This window comes from Heteronotia binoei, chromosome 12 (genome assembly GCF_032191835.1).
Source record: "Heteronotia binoei isolate CCM8104 ecotype False Entrance Well chromosome 12, APGP_CSIRO_Hbin_v1, whole genome shotgun sequence".
Lineage (NCBI taxonomy): Eukaryota > Metazoa > Chordata > Lepidosauria > Squamata > Gekkonidae > Heteronotia > Heteronotia binoei.
Genome location: NC_083234.1, coordinates 69,102,542 through 69,120,091, shown reverse-complemented (window position 1 = coordinate 69,120,091; position 17,550 = coordinate 69,102,542). Strand labels below are relative to the sequence as shown.

Here is a 17,550-nt window from a genome sequence, read left to right as displayed (position 1 = left end):
CATATTAAGTGAAGAAACTTTTGAAGGTCCTTGGTGTACCCTAAGCTGCATGGAAGCTCTTTTTTACAAGCAGCTCCTGCGTGGCTGGAAGAGCGTTCAAAGGATCCAGTGACAGGGACCTGATTGCATCCATTTTTTCCCCTGGAACTGGCACATGTGCCCTTGTTGGTGAGGAATCAGCTCCATGATTGGGGTCTGGACACTCTTCCCCCCACACACACCCTTTATGGTTGAGCGTTTTCAAATCAATTAGTCCTAAGGGAAATCAACCCAGACTGTTCCCTGGAAGGTCAGATGCTGAAGCTGAAGCTCAAATACTTTGGCCACCAAATGAGAAGGGAGCACTCCCTGGAGAAGATCCTGATGCTGGAAAAGTCAGAAGGCAAAAGAAGAAGGGAATGGCAAAAGGTGAGATGGCTGGACAGCGTTACTGATGTAACAAACGTGAATTTGAGCAGACTTTGGAGAATGGTGGAAGACAGGAGGGCCTGGCGTGACTTGGTCCATGGGGTCGAAAAGAGTCGGACTCGACTGTGCGATTGAACAACAACAAAAATTTAAAGAATACCATAGAATGCTGGAGTCATTCATGGAAAGGCAGGTCTTCTGTGACTAGAATAGTGGGTGTTTCGAGGACCCCCAAAGCAAGCAAGTTACTGAAAACAGAAAAGGCTGTTTCATACTCTTGGAAGAGCAAAAGCAAAACGAAAGCAATCCCCTGTGGATTTGCTTCATCTATGAAACCAGGGATCTGCTGCTTTTGTCTTGTTGGATTTGCTTGGAGCCAGTCTTAACCGCGACTTCACCAACTCCACCTCCAGAAGAAGAAAAAGAGGAGGAGTCAGGGCTTTTTTGTAGCAGGAACTCATTTGCATATTGAGCCACACATCCCTGATGTAGCCAATCCTCCTGGAGCTTACAGTAGGCCCTATAAGAAGAGCCCTGTAAGCTCTTGGAGGATTGGCTACATCAGGGGTGTGTGTCCCAATATGCAAAGGAGCTCCTGCTACCAAAAAAAGCCCTGGTGGTAGTAGTAGTAGTTGAACTTATACCCTGCCTTTCACTTGGAGTCTCAGAGCAGATAATCTCCTTCCCTTCCTCTCCCCACAACAGACACCCTGTGAGGTAGGTGGAACTGACAGAACTGTGAAAGAACTGCTCATGAAAGAACAGCTCTGAGAGAACTATGGCTAGCCCAAGGTCACCCAGCAGCTGCATGTGGAGGAGTGGGGAATCAAACCTGGTTCTCTCTGATTAGAGTCCGTGTTCTTAACCACTGTACCACTCTCTCAGGTCAGTAGCTTAGCCGATAATTTAGCTAGAGAACAGGGCGATGGAGCCATCGCTCCAACAAACAGCAGCAAGGAAAATATACTGGCTCAGCAGAGGTTTCTGGTGGTTGAAGAAATTGTTTTATTTGGCAGTTATCTTTTTCCCAGAATGCCACTGACCTGAGGTCTGCAAATCACTAAAACAGTGGAAGGGTCCCCTGTAATATAATTCCTGACACCAGACGCAGATTTTTTTTAAAAAAAGATTGCATGTATATATATATTTTGAACAAACAGAACAAAATGACATGGTGCAGCAAAAAGGGAAGAGGGCCTCCAATGAACAACCAGCTCCTAGACCTCTTAGATTCTTAACAGAAGTCTGGATTTATTTCTCATCTATATTTTTTGCCATGCAAGACCGGCGCCAACAGGTAGAAAAATCAGGATAACGTCATCAGATCTCCACATCAGATTGGAATGCATACTCGTAGCATCGCTGTAGCTCATTCCCCTGCTCAGTTTGGTTCCAGCGTTTCTGAAAGATATCTGGTCGCCTCAACTGGCTCATGGAACCAACCATCTGAAACAGGCCCCTGCTGGGAAATCTCATTGGTCTTTCATGGAAGGGGAAATTGTCCAGTCCTGTGGGTGTTACCCAAAATGCTTCTTTTGGTTTGGGCTGCTACAGTTCTTGAAAGTATTTCTCCAGGGTCTCTTAACAGCGGTCCCTTCTCTGAACAATGGGGTCAGATTGGGCCATGGAGCTAAAGCAGTGATGTTGGGAAGGGAAGAGATTTCTTCAGGGGTGGAATTCTAGCAGGAGCTCATTTGCATATTAGGCCACACCCACCTGATTTGGCCAATCTTCCAAGAGCTTACAAAAACGAGCCTTGTAAGCTCTTGGAGGATTGGCTACGTCAAAGGTGTGTGGCCTAATATGCAAAAGAGCTCCTGCTAGAATTCCACCCCTGGACTTCCTCATTCCTTTAATAGTGCAGTATCACTAGTGCAACAAAGTTTTGTGCTTTGCGAGCAGCTGGGATTCTTTCTGGGATTGACCCTTGTAATTTATATCCACAGGGACCCCCCGGAGATGTCGGGTTCAAGGGAATTCAAGGCCCGAAAGGTCCACAAGGACTCATGGTAAGTTTTTTAAAAACTGTTTCCAATCCTAATGATCGCCTTCTTTCTGTGTTGGGGCTGAGTTCTTCTGCACAATAACCGGTGGAATTGACAGCAGAGAAATAACCGTGAAGCTGAGGGGCAGACATGTGGCCAGACGAGAGGCTTTTCATCGTGGCTGTTTTGTCCGGGAATTTCCCCACGGGAAGTATACTCCTGTTCTACTCTTCGGCATCAGACTGTTTTGTAACTCCCTGCAGCTCAGAACAGAATAAGGGTTCTCTGCTCCCAAGGCGGCGAGGCTGTGTGGTACTGCAAGGGCAGGGCGGCAAGGCTGCGCAGTGCCACAGAGGGTGGTGGAAAATTCGGTGCCCCCCACCCTGCTGGTCCTGGGGCTGCGGTGGGCGGGCCAGCCCTGGTGCTGGTCCCTGGTGCCAAGAAGGTTGGGGACCACTGGCCTAAGGAGACTTGGTTGAGCTCTCCATTTGTCCATGACCTACTTCATAGTGCTGTTTTGAGTATCAAGTGAAGAAAGAAAAATCCATGTGCACTTTGAGCTTCTTAAGGCAAGGCAGAATGAAAACGTGATGGATTGGCAGCTGTAGTACTAATAGCCCCTGTACTAAGAGACCTGTAAGCTCCAGGAGGATTGGCTACATCAGGGGTGCGTGACCTAATACGCAAAGGAGTTCCTGCTACAGAAAAAGCCCTGGGAATAACCCTTACACAAAGTGACTCCAAGACTGCAAAACATAACACTTTTCTCTTCTAAATGTACTGTTAAAAAATGTGCCAGTAGACGATAATATTGCTTAGACGGAGTGTTGTCCTTCATTGTATAATTCAGTGTGAGATATTCCAATGCCAAGAACCATTGTTCTGCAGAGTTGGGATTATATTGAGAATTTTCCAAGGTGTCAGTGGTAGCTTAAGGGTTTTTGAGATAGTTAAATATAAACCCTACACGTTTCAAGCAATTAACTCATATTATCTTGTTGCGCTTATTTGTGAAGATTATCTTTTAACATATCTTGGTGTATATAATTACTTATGTGTTACTGATGGGAAAAGTTAATAAATAATAAAAGGGGGGATAAAAATGGGCTGCTTTGGGAGGGACGTTGCGTGAAGGGATGAATGAGAGAACAGAACGTAGCTTTGGCAGTGGGAAGTGTTGGGGACTTACAAACTCACTGACATCTCTGATCTCTGCAGGGGAAGGAAGGCCTTATTGGACCACTTGGAATCCTGGGTCCAACAGGAAGCCCTGTAAGTTTTCTGTCTGGTTCATTCGGTCTTAAGTGGAGAATACACACAGTGACACCCCCATCAGCTCTGGGGACAAAACACTTCCGTGGCTGCCTTCTTGCTTTCTCATGGGTGAATTTTCCCTGCCTGCAGCTGCCCCTGTGAAGGAGATGATTGTGGGCCTCTGGGCTCTTCTAATCAACAGCCTGCCATTCCCACCTCCCTTGGCATCGCCAAGCTATGCTTCTTCTGAGCTTTCACCCCCCCCCCCCAACACTGCTCTGCCTCCTCCATGCCTAGCAGCCTGGGCACCCCTCCCAGCGGGGTTGCTGCGCTCCTCTAATCTGGGCAACAGGCTGACCAGTGACTTAGCTGCAGCGTGTCCCTCTGGCTGCATGTCATGTGTCTCCCCTCAGTCACAATATCAGGCTTTGGTGAAACAAGATGCACCCCAGGGAAAATTTAGGGCATAGAGGGCCTACGTTTCCAGGACTACATATTCAGGGGGGAGTAAAAGGGCAGCTTTAGAATGCAGTTTGAATACGCTTCCCCTCCCTCCCTCCCTCCCTTCCTTGTGGCTCTTACATTAAGCAAGTTTGGCCACCCTTGATGTTGAGTAACCATGTGCTTGGGACTTCTGTGAGCAACCTTGGAGCAAAATACTAAAAAGTAAATGTTAAAATTAAGCACATCATCAATCATATTGCATGCAGTTTTTCTATCAGCATGTAACTCCCTATATGTAGAAAAACTAACTTTGGGAAGAATGGCCTTGGCTAGAACTTTGCTCCCTGCCATGCTAGCTTTCCTCAGGCAGGGAGCTTTACAGATGGAGGGTCATTCGACTGTGCCTCCTGTTGCTTGAATTTTGAAGTGGCTTAACTCTTCCACTCTCTTAGATCCACACTAGAGAGCCAGTTTGGTGTAGTGGTTAAGTGCGCGGACTCTTATCTGGGAGAACCGGGTTTGATTCCCCACTCCTCCACTTGCACCTGCTGGAATGGCCTTGGGTCAGCCATAGCTCTGGCAGAGCTGTCCTTGAAAGGGCAGCTGCTGTGAGAGCCCTCTCAACCCCACCCACCTCACAGGGTGTCTGTTGCGGGGGGAGAAGATATAGGAGATTGTGAACCGCTCTGAGACCCTGATACAGCTAGAAGGGCGGGGTATAAATCTGCGGTCTTCTTCTTCACTATGATTTTTAAGCAGATAAATGTGTTCAAAATGTCTAGGATCTGGAGTATAGTAATAGCAAATTTATGAGCGTGTATTTTTTTTAAAATTCACACAGGGCCCCAAAGGAGACAAAGGCAGTCGTGGCGAAATGGTGAGTGGTCCTTCACTTTTTCCGGGGGGGGGGGGGGGGGGGGGCTGATTCACACACTGGTGTAAGTAGACCACATGATGTCTGATCTTATGACAATTGGCAAGTGACTAATGAAAGCGGTGTGTGGGACATCCAGCTAAGCGGTTTAGAAAGATATGAAGTCACCTTCTTCTATCAATGTGAACGGTCAGCTGCTCAAGTCCTGCATTCTATCTGTACTAACTGCATACTACCAAGGTTCTCCAAGGCCTTGAGGCCTTTGTTGCTTGTTACCTGTGATCTTCTAACCAGAGAATGGACTTTGGACTTTGTGCAAATGTTCTAGCACTGACCTCACCTCTGGCTCACCTCTGATGGCTATGCCATACACCAGGGTGGCCAACGGTAGCTCTCCAGATGTTTTTTGCCTACATCAGCCCCAGCCAGCATGGCCAGTGGCTGGGGCTGATGGGAGTTGTGGACAAAAAACATCTGGAGAGCTACCTAACATCACATACACTAACATCACAGATCCTTGTTGAAACCAAGCAGAAACAGAATCGGCATATATGTACTCTCCCACACCCTAAAAATGTGGAGTAGTTAGAGTGTTGGAATACAAGCCGAGAGACTCACGTTTGGACACACACCCAACCCTGCAGCTTTTTGGGGTGACTTTGGGTTAGTTCTCTCTCATTCTGGCTTTTGCTGTGAAGGTAGAATGGATGAGAGAAGATGATGTATGCTACCCTGAACTCCGTAGAGGAAGAAGGGGGGGGGGGGTAAAAATGTGGTAGAATATTGTTGCTTTAATTTGCAGAGATTACCTCTGGATTGTTGAACATCAGCTTTGCAGACTATTGGTTAAAATCTTACCTACTAGGACTTTACCTGTGGAACAGAGTTTGAGTCCAGTGAAACCTCTAAGACCAACGAAGTTTTAGATGGGTGATTTAATAGAATTCCCTATGGGAAAAGGCTTTGCCCTGCAGTGAAGGAGAAATTGAGACTGTAGATCACCTTCTATGTTGGCCCTTCTATCAAGATGCTCGCACTAAGACCATCACCCCTTTGATTAACAGAATACCTGGAAGAACGAGTCTGGATTCATGTTAGGCTACTCCTAGCATAGCTGCTGGAATGGCCTCGGGTCTGCCATAGCTCTCATAGGAGTTGTTCTTGAAAGGGCAGCCCCACCTCCCTCACAGGGTGCCTGTTGTGGGAGGGAGAAGATATAGGAGAGTGTAAGCCACTCTGAGTCTCTGATTCAGAGAGAAGGGCGGGGTATAAATCTGCAGTCTTCTTCTCCTAGAAGACAGAAACCCAACAACTTCAGCCTCAGTAGCAGAATTTTGTGCAACAGCCTATAAAATCCATCAGTTGCTTTTTTGTTATCAGGCTTTAAGTAAATAACTACTATATTACTGTTACTGTCTATTTATATTACTGCCTGTTTTTAATTCTGTGGGTTTTTTTTTTTCATCAATAATACCTTCATAGTATTTTATCTATGATGACTGGGGAAGGCAATGGCAAATCACCCTATAAAAAGCTTGCCGTGAAAACGGTCGTGATGCGACGTCTCCCCAGTCAGAAACGGCTGGTGCTTGCACAGGAGACTACCTTGACCTTTTATTTTATCTATGCTGGTCTTTGACCGTACAATAAGTTAAGCAAACAAATGAATGAACAAGACCAACAAAGTTTAAACTCTATCGGTCTTAAAGGTGCCATCGGACTCGGCATTCGTTGTGTTACTTCAGGCCAACACGGCTACCCATCCGAATCAAGGACTTAGCTATGTAACTGCAGCGGAGATGAATTTGGATGAGAATTCGGGCGTTGGTTCAAACTTACAAAGATTCATTGCTCTGCTAATTAAATTCGCTTTTCCTGGCAGTTCCCAGTTATGGATGCAGTTGGATTTAGGGAGTTTTAGAGTGTGTGCATAGGAGTAAATATTGCATTTGGCTAGTTGATGGTTTTTACGTTATTGCTGCCCTGTTCCAGCCAAGCTGGGGGAAGTACTCTGGAGCAAAGAGCACCTGGGAGCAGATAACAGAGAGCTGGTTATGGACTGACCGTGTTAGGTTTGGGCTCCTCAGGACCTGGGAGAGCTCTCGGAGACAGCAGGGGTTGATGGAGCCAAGTCCCAAGCTCAAGAGAAGCTTTATATCCACCCCTATGTGACGGCTGATGCCCTTCAGCCAGAGCGCTGCTCTTCGAGGAAATCTGAAGGGAATTTAAGTGGGGTGAACATATGAAGCTTTGTACTGAGCTGGCCGTGTCTCCTCTAATGGGCAACGGCTCTGCAAAGTCTCAAACAGCACTCACTTCTGGACTTCCTGTCTTGGTGTGCCAGGGATTGGAACCTGGGTCATTATACCAGCAAAAGCAGGCTCTGTGATACTTGGAAGGTCTGCGATGTTTCTCCCGGGCTCAGGGTCTCCTAACTCATCTTCCCTTGCAGAGTTCCCCTTTCTGAATCTGTGTCCAGCAGATCTGTGTCGGGGCTGTGATAAATCCTGGGCAGCAGATAGTTGTTTGAGATCATGTTCAGAGGAATCTGGGGGCTGGGTTACAAGAAGAAGAAGATATTGGATTTATATCCCGCCCTTCACTCCGAAGAGTCTCAGAGCGGCTCACAATCTCCTTTACCTTCCTCCCCCACAACAGACACCCTGTGAGGTGGGTGGGGCTGGAGAGGGCTCTCACAGCAGCTGCCCTTTCAAGGACAGCCTCTGCCAGGGCTATGGCTGACCCAAGGCCATTCCAGCAGGTGCAAGTGGAGGAGTGGTGAATCAAACCCGGATCTCCCAGATAAGAGTCTGCACACTTAACCACTACACCAAACTGGCTCTCCAAATATCTCAGGGGTCCATATTTTTGCAAGGACAAACCATCCTAAGGGAACAGAGATGGCAGGATTCATTAAGTAAACCCCAGCATGTTTTGCGTGCGGACTCTTACCTGGGAGAACCGGGTTTGATTCCCTGCTCCTCCGCTCGCACCTGCTGGAATGGCCTTGGGTCAGCCATAGCTATCTCAGGAGTTGTCTTTGAAAGGGCAGCTTCTTGGAGAGCTCTCTCAGCCCCACCCACCTCACAGGGTGTCTGTTATGGGGGAAGAAGATAGATTGTAAGCCGCTCTGAGTCTCTGATTCAGAGAAACGAGTGGGGTATAAATTTGCAGTCATCTTCTTCTTATCAGGGAACGATGTATCCATAGTAGGAATAGCTTTATATCGAGAGAGTCTAAAGTCCGGGTTGGAAACAGACTATTCACATGTTTAATTTTTCCACCTGAGAGCTCCAGATTATGTATGAGATTCCCCTCATTTTGGGGTAGTGCAGGGACACACAGCAAGGTTCCCTTCATTTTGGGGTGGCCTAAGGTCACACGGCCCCGTGGCGCAGAGTGGTAAAGCAGCAGTACTGCAGTACTGTGATCTGAACTCTCTGCTCACGACCTGAGTTCGATTCTGGCAGAAGCTGGATTCACGTAGCCGGCCCAAGGTTGACTCAGCCTTCCATCCTTCCGAGATCGGTCAAATGAGTAGCCAGCTTGCTGGGGGGGGGGGAGTGTAAAAGACTGGGGAAGGCAATGGCAAACCACCCTGTAAAAAGTCTGCCGTGAAAGCGTTGTGAAAGCAACGTCACCCCAGAGTCGGAAACGACTGGTGCTTGCACGGGGGACCTTTCCATTTCCAAGGTCACACAGCAAGTTTCATGGCTGAGGTGAGGATTAGAACTCACGTCTCCGTGCTCTCATTCAGCCGGCTTGATGCAGCGCTGTCATACAACTTGTATGTTACAATCAGTATTAAAAAAAAATTGGTGGCTAGAGAAGTAAACCTCAACAAATCCTAATAAATCTCAAAGCCAACTGAATGGCCTTGATAAATGGTCTCAATTTCGAACAGAATAATTTTTCAAAGATTTCAGGTTTTCACGGCTGGTAACATCATTAGGGTTTGTAGAGTCTTTCGGGCTCAAGTGCCGTGTTCTACTGGAGAAAGTTTTTCTTCCAGACGTTTCGTTCTCAGCTGCGGAGAACATCCTCAGTGGCGTTGCAGCCAGAGCAGGCGCTCAGACCTTCTTGGCTGCTGTGCATTGAGTGCATTGAGACTCTACAAACCCTAAGAATATTTTTTGTCATAAGCCAGTGCATCTAAAAAAACCCCACCAAGTGATTTCAATGAATGACCCATTTTCATTTTCTTCTTTCTTCCAGGGATTGCAAGGGCCAAAGGTGAGGATGTCAGACCCCTGGCTAACATCAATTGCTGCTTCCACCCAAAAGCTTTGCTGAAGCAAAACCAAATCCTTGGAAAGCTGAAAGGAGTAGAGAAAGGGGCTGTTGATAGACATACAACCCCTCCCCCCCCCCCCAAAAAAAAAGCTCTTGTAAAAGGTATTGGTGCCAAGCTGCAGTGTAAGAATACACATCTGACAGATATCAGAGGATATAAAAAGCCCCCCAAACAAAGAACAAGGACAAGCTTGACAAAGAATGAACCCACTGAAACTGAACAATGACAGAATTAGAGGAGAGCCAAGATCATATCAACGGCAGGCAGAAGCCTGGCTCAGGATGAATGGCATCGCTGGGGCTCCCGACCGAGGAGATTATTTGAAAGTGGTCATTAGACCAGATTCCTGTCAATCAGGTTGTTCCTCCTTGTGCTCCAAGCTCTTACATGCTATTCCTATGATATGGGGCAGCTCTGCTCCCCACCCCAACTCCCAATGTTTTGGTCTCTCTTTGTGGCTGATAAGGTTTTGCTATTCCTTCATATTTTTGTCTGTGATTTTCATATTATACATAAGTGTGCACACCTGCATAAATAAATTTCACAGGCGCACGAATTTCATACGTAACATGCAAAATGTATGGTGCCTTTAGTCTTGCAGTTGGGGTGACCCCTCCCCCCCAAACACTCTTAAACCACAGTTGTGAGCAGCATTCCCTCTTAAGTTGAATTAGTGTGAACTAGCTCACATTCTTTAGCCTCCGGCTCACACATTTTTGTCTTGGCTCAGGAAGGGTAGCCCCAGAGCAAACCAACTTATGCAATAGCTCACAACCTTAATGCCAGTAGCTCACAAAGTAGAATTTTCGCTCACAAGACTCCACGGCTTAGAGGGAGTGTTGGTTGTGAGCAGGGCTTTTTTGTTTTGTTTTTGAGCAGGAATGCACAGGAACGCAGTTCTTGGCATCAGGGAGTGTGGCCAAATACGCAAATGAGTTCCTGCTGGACCTTTTCTACTAAAAAGCCCTGGTTGTGAGGCAGTTAGAATTCAACTGTGCTCTTTCATCTAGGTTGACACGGAGGAATTGTTCCTCCCCTCACCCGATTCTGTTGTGTTGCCTTCCCTTTCCTCGGTCCCATTCCAGGCTGCCTGAGCTTTTCGAAGGGGGCTGCATTTGCCACGCATGCTTGATAGAATTAAAAATCTCACAAGCATCCCCCTCTTAGAGGAAGGCTGTGACGCACTCCTCATTGGCTGCATTCATGTCCGCTGGTTGAATCTACTCCTTATGGCAAAGCACAGGTGAAGAAGAAGAAGATATTGGATTTATATCCCGCCCTCCACTTCGAAGAGTCTCAGAGCGGCTCACAATCTCCTTTACCTTTCTCCCCCACAACAGACACCCTGTGAGGTGGGTGGGGCTCAGAGGGCTCTCACAGCAGCTGCCCTTTCAAGGACAACCCCTGCCAGAGCTCTGGCTGACCCAAGGCCATCCCAGCTGCTGCAAGTGGAGGAGTGGGGAATCAAACCCGGTTCTCCCAGATAAGAGTCCGCACACTTAACCACTACACCAAACTGGCTCTCCACACCAAACTGGCTCTCCTGTGGGTTAGTGTGACGTCTGAATTTGGTGGAGCCACGCCCCACCAAAAGCCAACCCAACTGCGAGGCATCTCAGCGCCGAGGAACACACCCAGTCAGGGCTGGCACTAGACCGTGTGGCACCCTAGGCAAGACTAACTTCTGCCCCCCCCCCGCACTGATAATGTCACTGAGTCACATGGGGGGCTCCCAATTTGGTACCCCCAGAAGGCTGGTCCCCTAGGCAGTCACCTAGTTTTCCTAATGGCAGGACCAGCCCTCCGCCCAGTAATGCTTCTCTGCCTGCTCTTGCTGTTTGGACATAGCAGAAGAATTCAGGTGGCCCTTCTGAGATAATCTCTTTGTTTCTTGACTTCCTAGGGTCCCCCAGGTCCTCGAGGGCCCCCTGGACCTCCGGTATGTATTTAAAAACATTGAAGGGATGGATGGGTGGGTTTTGTTCTCATGGAGATAGTTGACCTCTCTCTGGGGCATACCACTTTGGATTGCAAGCGGGGGTCTTCTGCAAAACCACAGCCAGAATGGGGTCAGTGGGTGCACTGCTCCACCAGGAACGCTAGCTCGCCCCACCTAAGATTTTTTATTTTGGGGTGGGGTAGACAAATTTATGAATTTGTGACATGACAGTTTCACATGGAGAGTTATTCAGAAGTCCATCAGTGGTTATAAGCCAGAGGGTATTGATGGAACTCTGTCTGGGGGAGTGATGCTCTGTATTCTTGGTGCCTGGGGTGGGGGCAACAGTGGGAGGGCTTCTAGTGTCCTGGCCCCATTGATGGACCTCCTGATGGCACCTGGGTTTTTGGCCAGTGTGTGACACAGAGTGTTGGACTGGATGGGCCATTAGCCTAATCCAACATGGCTTCTCTTATGTGACACAGGGTGTTGGACTGGATGGGCCATTAGCCTAATCCAGCATGGCTTCTCTTATGTGACACAGGGTGTTGGACTGGATGGGCCATTGGCCTAATCCAACATGGCTTCTCTTATGTGACACAGGGTGTTGGACTGGATGGGCCATTGGCCTAATCCAACATGGCTTCTCTTATGTTCTTATGTGACACAGGGTGTTGGACTGGATGGGCCATTGGCCTAATCCAACATGGCTTCTCTGATGTTCTTATGTGACACAGAGTGTTGGACTGGATGGGCCATTAGCCTAATCCAACATGGCTTCTCTTATGTGACACAGGGTGTTGGACTGGATGGGCCATTGGCCTAATCCAACATGGCTTCTCTTATGTTCTTATGTGACACAGAGTGTTGGACTGGATGGGCCATTAGCCTAATCCAACATGGCTTCTCTAATGTTCTTATGTCACATAATCCCCTTCCTCCAGCCTGAACACAGAGTGCTGGTCTCCATAAGAATGCCTAAATGTATGCTGTTTGAGGATGTTATTCTTCAAGCAAATCTGTCAATAAACCCATTTCTGCGTTGAGTAGAAAGCTGTAAGGTAACTAGGGTGCCATGGATTCTAAGACTTTCTATTGGTGGGGATTCGTAGCATCACCGCTGCCTTCTCCCTTGTCACTTTTTTGGGGTGGGAAAAGCCCCCAATCTTAGCAACCATGCTATGATGCCATGCAGAACCTGGATTGGCTGAGAACGTGCAGCCTTGTGTCTAGTCCTCGTGGTTCCCTGGGTACATTCCACTTGCACGTCGGGCCTGCCTGCTAATGCTTTTGGGCCCCAAAAGCCAGGCACTGTCTCCGACATTGTCCTCCCTCCTGTGGGCTTTGCTGAAATCCCTGGGGCTTTGACTGAAGCAATCCAAAAAGTGCGTAGAGTGCATTGCGGACTCGATGGCAGCATCTGCTTGGCAGTGCTCAGCCAGCCTTGGTGCTCTATTGAGTATCCAATGAATAACAGTGAAAATTTGGAAGAACACCGAAAGAATCCTGAAAATACTTAACAATTCAACAACATATATTCAATGGAAATTCAGCACTGTTACAATACAATTCATTACATTTCTACAAAATGGCATTCTGTTCTATAAAAATTCATATAATACTAATGCAGTGTGCAAAGACAGAATTAAAGTTCATAAAAAGACTCTCTGCTTGTGCGTGTCAGTTTCTCGACTTTAAAGCTCTCGTAGACATTCACCTGACTCCGCGGGAAGAATAAAGTGCTAGTGCGGTCCGAATTTCGAATGCAGACGATTTAAGTTCTGGGAAATCTTTCTTCAGTCTTGCAGAAACTTTCATCGATTGTGAAATTGTCAAAAATAGTGGGTCAAAATAAGCTTCAACAGTAAAGCTGCCTGTAATACTGTTTCAGATTCCTTTGTCTTAGAGACTCTTCCCACATTCCATCATCCAACGAAATGCTTCTTACAGCACTAGCTCTGCAGAAAACTTTCCACATTTTTGCTGTTATTCATGCTTCATTGTGGAACTCTAGGCTTTATCCTGGCTGGTCCACTGAATGTTAAAATGATGCTATGCCTACTCATGATTTCTATTAACTGAAGAAGGCAGGAGTGGAGGAAGTCAGGGAATAAGAGGACGGAATAGGTAGAAATAGCTGGGAGGTGCAAGTGAACGTGCAAGTGGAGGGATGGGAAGGAGAAGAGAAGAATAACAGGGTGGAATAGGTAGAAATGGCTGGAAAGGGGCATTTAAGTGGAGGGACAGGAAGAAGAAGAAGAAAAAGATATTGGATTTATATCCCGCCCTCCACTCCGAAGAGTCTCAGAGCGGCTCACAATCTCCTTTACCTTCCTCCCCCACAACAGTCACCCTGTGAGGTGGATGGGGCTGGAGAGGGCTCTCACAGCAGCTGCCCTTTCAAGGACAACCTCTGCCAGAGCTATGGCTGACCCAAGGCCATGCTAGCAGGTGCAAGTGGAGGAGTGGGGAATCAAACCCGGTTCTCCCAGATAAGAGTCCGCACACTTAACCACTACACCAAACTGGCTCTCCCAAGGAAGAAAAAGGAAGAGGAGGAGATTGGATTTATACCGTATCCTTCGCCAGGCAAAGAAGTCTCAGAGCAGCTTACAATCTCATTTCCCTTCCCCTGCCCACAACAGACACCCTGTGGGGTAGGTGGGGCTGAGAGAGCTCTCCCAGATCTGCTCTCGAGCAGAACAGCCTTGAGAGAACTTGTGGCTGACTCAAGGCCACTCCAGCAGGTGCAAGTGGAGGAGTGGGGAATCAAACCCAGTTCTCCCAGATGAGAGTCCGTGCACTTAACCACTACACCAAACTGGCTGGAAAGGGAAGTACAAGTGGAGGGGCAGGAAGGGAGGGATAAAAGGATGGAATAGATAGAAATGACTGGCAGGGGAGGTGCAAGTGGAAGGGCGGAAAGGCAGAGAGGAAAGCAGCAGCATGCAGAAGCTATAACAGGAGTTGGGATGTTCTCTCATATGTTTCCTATTATATCATATCTAATTTTAAATTGGATTGTAAAGTGGATCAGAAAGCCACAGAATAGAGCCAGGGACATATGTGTGTGTGTGTGTGGGGGTGTTTATAAACCCAAGGGAAGTCCCAGCTTTGCAGAAAAAACTAAAAGCTAAACAGCAACCACAAAAGTGAACAAAAACAAATGAGAGGGTTTAAAAACCTCAAAATGATAGAAGCAGTTTCTGTGTCTTTAAGAAATGACTGTTCCCGGAGATCTCTGTGGCCATTTGGGTGGGAGGGGGGACCTCCCATCCCTTTGAGACCTTGGTTTTCATCAGTCCCGGGGGAGGGCAGAGAGAGCAGCAGCTTGCTACCATGGGCCCAGCAATCAGTCCCTGTGTCAGGCTTGTCATGTGAAAAGCATCCCCCCACACGTGAAGGACCCGATGCGAGAGCCCCCGGGGCAAAAGGGGCAGTCTGTCATACAGCCAACTCCCAGCTTGGAGCAAAAAATCTGAGATAAAGGAAAGGGAGACAAGCATTAAACCAGCAAGTAACTTTATAAAAAACGAGAAATCGGTTGAAAGCAAGAAGGAAGCCCGCCGAAACTAGGGCTTTTTTTTTTTAGCAGGAGCACACAGTTCCTCAGAAGAATAGCTGTAGCCCACAGATCAGATTATCACCATCTTTTGCAGAGTATAACTCACGCATTTTCTTGTGTCTTTATTTTTGTAGGGTCTGCCTGGAATCCCAACTACATTTGTAAGTTGCCTGGGATTGTATATTTGCATGTTTCTAAGCACTGCTGAAAGCTAATGTATAGTGGACTATGGAGCCAAACTAGATGATATGCTGGGGATATGCTGGAATCAAACTAGGTGATATGCTCCATTTGGGGAGCTCCTGATGGGTTGTACCATGCTTAAGGGGGCTGAATTCAGATCAGGACCATGGTTAAATGGAAATTCTGTAGATTGAACCTGGGCTCTTTGCCATACTATGCACAAGTTTGCCTCTTTGGGTTACAAAGAGTGGCCTCGTATCGAATCAAACCATATTGATCTAACATGGCTTCTCTTATGTTCTTATGTGACACAGAGTGTTGGACTGGATGGGCCATTGGCCTGATCCAACATGGCTTCTCTTATGTGACACAGAGTGTTGGACTGGATGGGCCATTGGCCTGATCTAACATGGCTTCTCTTATGTTCTTAACATGAAAAAATTGCAGTTCCCTCTGGAACATTATTTATTAACTCTACCTAACTTGACTATGAACTCTACCTGTCAGTTTCTGCCCGACATTGGAAAAGTATATGAAAGAGTGGTCTTTCCTTGAATTTCTTTTTTTCATGAATTGCATATTGCAGTTCCTGATGAAGCAGTATGAACTTTATATCAGCTCGGCATCTACCTTAAAATGCTTCTTGAATTACAATTGTCATAATAAAACCTTAATCCCATCATACTTTTAAAATTGCTTTCTCCTATGAGGCCACAGTGGCACGAGGAAGATTTCCATCTGTCTGCTTTATAGGTTTTGGTTATTTTCCCATTTGTTGTGGGGGTGAATATTAGAAAGTTTGTCAGATCTTAAAGTTCAGCAAAATCCTTGCAGGGGGGTTGAACAATGAAGCCCAGAAGCAAGTGTATATATATATATATTTTTGGGAGGGGGGGAGGGTTAAAAAAGAAAGAACACAATAAAATTTAGAGGTTCCAGAGCTCTGCTCCTGTGAGCTCCTGCCCAAAATGGGATCTGAGTGGCATGAAATTGGGAGTATTTAACCCTTTCCTCTCCCAGCTGGTCAAACTTCCTCCAGCTACTGTTCTTCCCAAGAGGTAAAATACAGACACCCCCCCCCCCGTATCATATCTTGTGGGGCCCAAAAGGTAATTTTAAAGAGACAAACATCTGGAAAGGAAAAGGGGTTTAAATTCCTTGCCTTCTTCTCCCAATTCATTCTCCCAATGAAAGAATGTCCATGTGTAAAAACATCATCAAGCAATGCATAGAATGTAGCTCTGCCCATATGCATAGTTCTGTCCAGTTTGCCTTTCTCTATTCAATTACCACTCTCCCCCCCCCCCCCCTTTCTTCTGAACCAGCAACAAGATAGCTTTGGTGCAGCATTCCAAGCAGCGATGAACATCGACTCTGCGTTCAAGACTGAGGTATGTTCTGGGCAGCTTGTAGATCCCATGCTAAAGACTCACTGGGAAATATTTCCTATGCAGATGCCACCTAAGTGCTATTGGAGCCTGGGGGTGCTATTGGAGCCTTCTCTGACGATGGAGGCTCAGATAGCAGCCACTGCCAAGTCCGCTTTTTTTCACCTTAGGCGGGCGAGGCAGTTGGCCCCCTTCCTGGAGCGCGACGACCTAGCAACAGTGATTCATGCTACGGTCACCTCGAGGTTGGACTACTGTAATGCCCTCTACATGGGGCTACCCTTGTGCCGGACCCGGAAACTGCAGTTAGTGCAGAACGCTGCTGCCCGGCTGCTATTAGGGCTCCCAAGATGGGAGCACATTCGGCCGGGGCTCCGGGGTCTGCACTGGCTGCCAGTAATATTCCGAGTCCAGTACAAGGTGTTGGTCATTACCTTTAAAGCCCTATATGGCCTAGGACCTGCCTACCTTAGGGACCGTCTCTCCCCACACGTTCCCCAGAGAGTACTACGCTCCGGTTCACAAAACCTGCTGGTAGTCCCCGGGCCAAAGGAGGCCCGTCTAAAATCCACCAGGGATCGGGCCTTCTCCATAGCGGCACCTTATTGGTGGAACCAGCTGCCGGAGGAGGTGCGGGCCCTGCGGGACCTAGGGCAGTTCCGCAGGGCCTGTAAAACAGCCCTCTTCCGGCAGGCCTATAACACCTAACTGATAATGAGAACATCTCTAGATGGAACAAAAATGCTCTTATAGACCGCTGGTTTTATTTTATCTTGTTTTATTAATTATGGTTTTAATTGTACTTGTAAACGTTTTAAATTGAATTATATGAATTATTATGTTGTAAGCCGCCCTGAGACACTTCGGTGAGAAGGGCGGGATATAAGTCCATTAAATAAATAATAAATAAATAAGTAACTAGAACCTGTGGGTTGGAACAGCTGCGCCTTGCGTGTGTTCCCCTCACACTGTTTCTCTTCGGGCAGGGCTATCAATATCCAGACCTTCCAGTGCTGGACCAAGGAGGGGAGATCTTTAAGACTCTGCACTACCTCAGCACCCTCATCCAGAGCATCAAGAGACCCCTTGGAACAAAGGACAACCCTGCCCGCATCTGTAGAGACCTCATGAACTGTGAACAGAAGATGCAAGATGGTAGGCAGGAAAAAGAATTGGTCCTGAGAACACTGTCTGCCTCAGTGCATCATGGGGGATG

The 17,550-nt window shown here is 47.3% G+C and overlaps 1 protein-coding gene across 1 annotated transcript in view; it reads left to right on the top strand.

Moving 5' to 3' along the window:
• Positions 1-17,550, top strand: part of LOC132580027 (collagen alpha-1(XXVII) chain-like) — a 406,754-nt gene that overhangs the window by 379,643 nt on the left and 9,561 nt on the right. Inside the window, 8 exon segments of the mRNA XM_060250632.1 lie at positions 2,355-2,417; positions 3,612-3,665; positions 4,933-4,968; positions 9,181-9,198; positions 11,163-11,198; positions 14,898-14,924; positions 16,272-16,337; positions 17,321-17,489. Of these exon segments, the coding sequence (XP_060106615.1) occupies positions 2,355-2,417; positions 3,612-3,665; positions 4,933-4,968; positions 9,181-9,198; positions 11,163-11,198; positions 14,898-14,924; positions 16,272-16,337; positions 17,321-17,489 (469 nt within the window).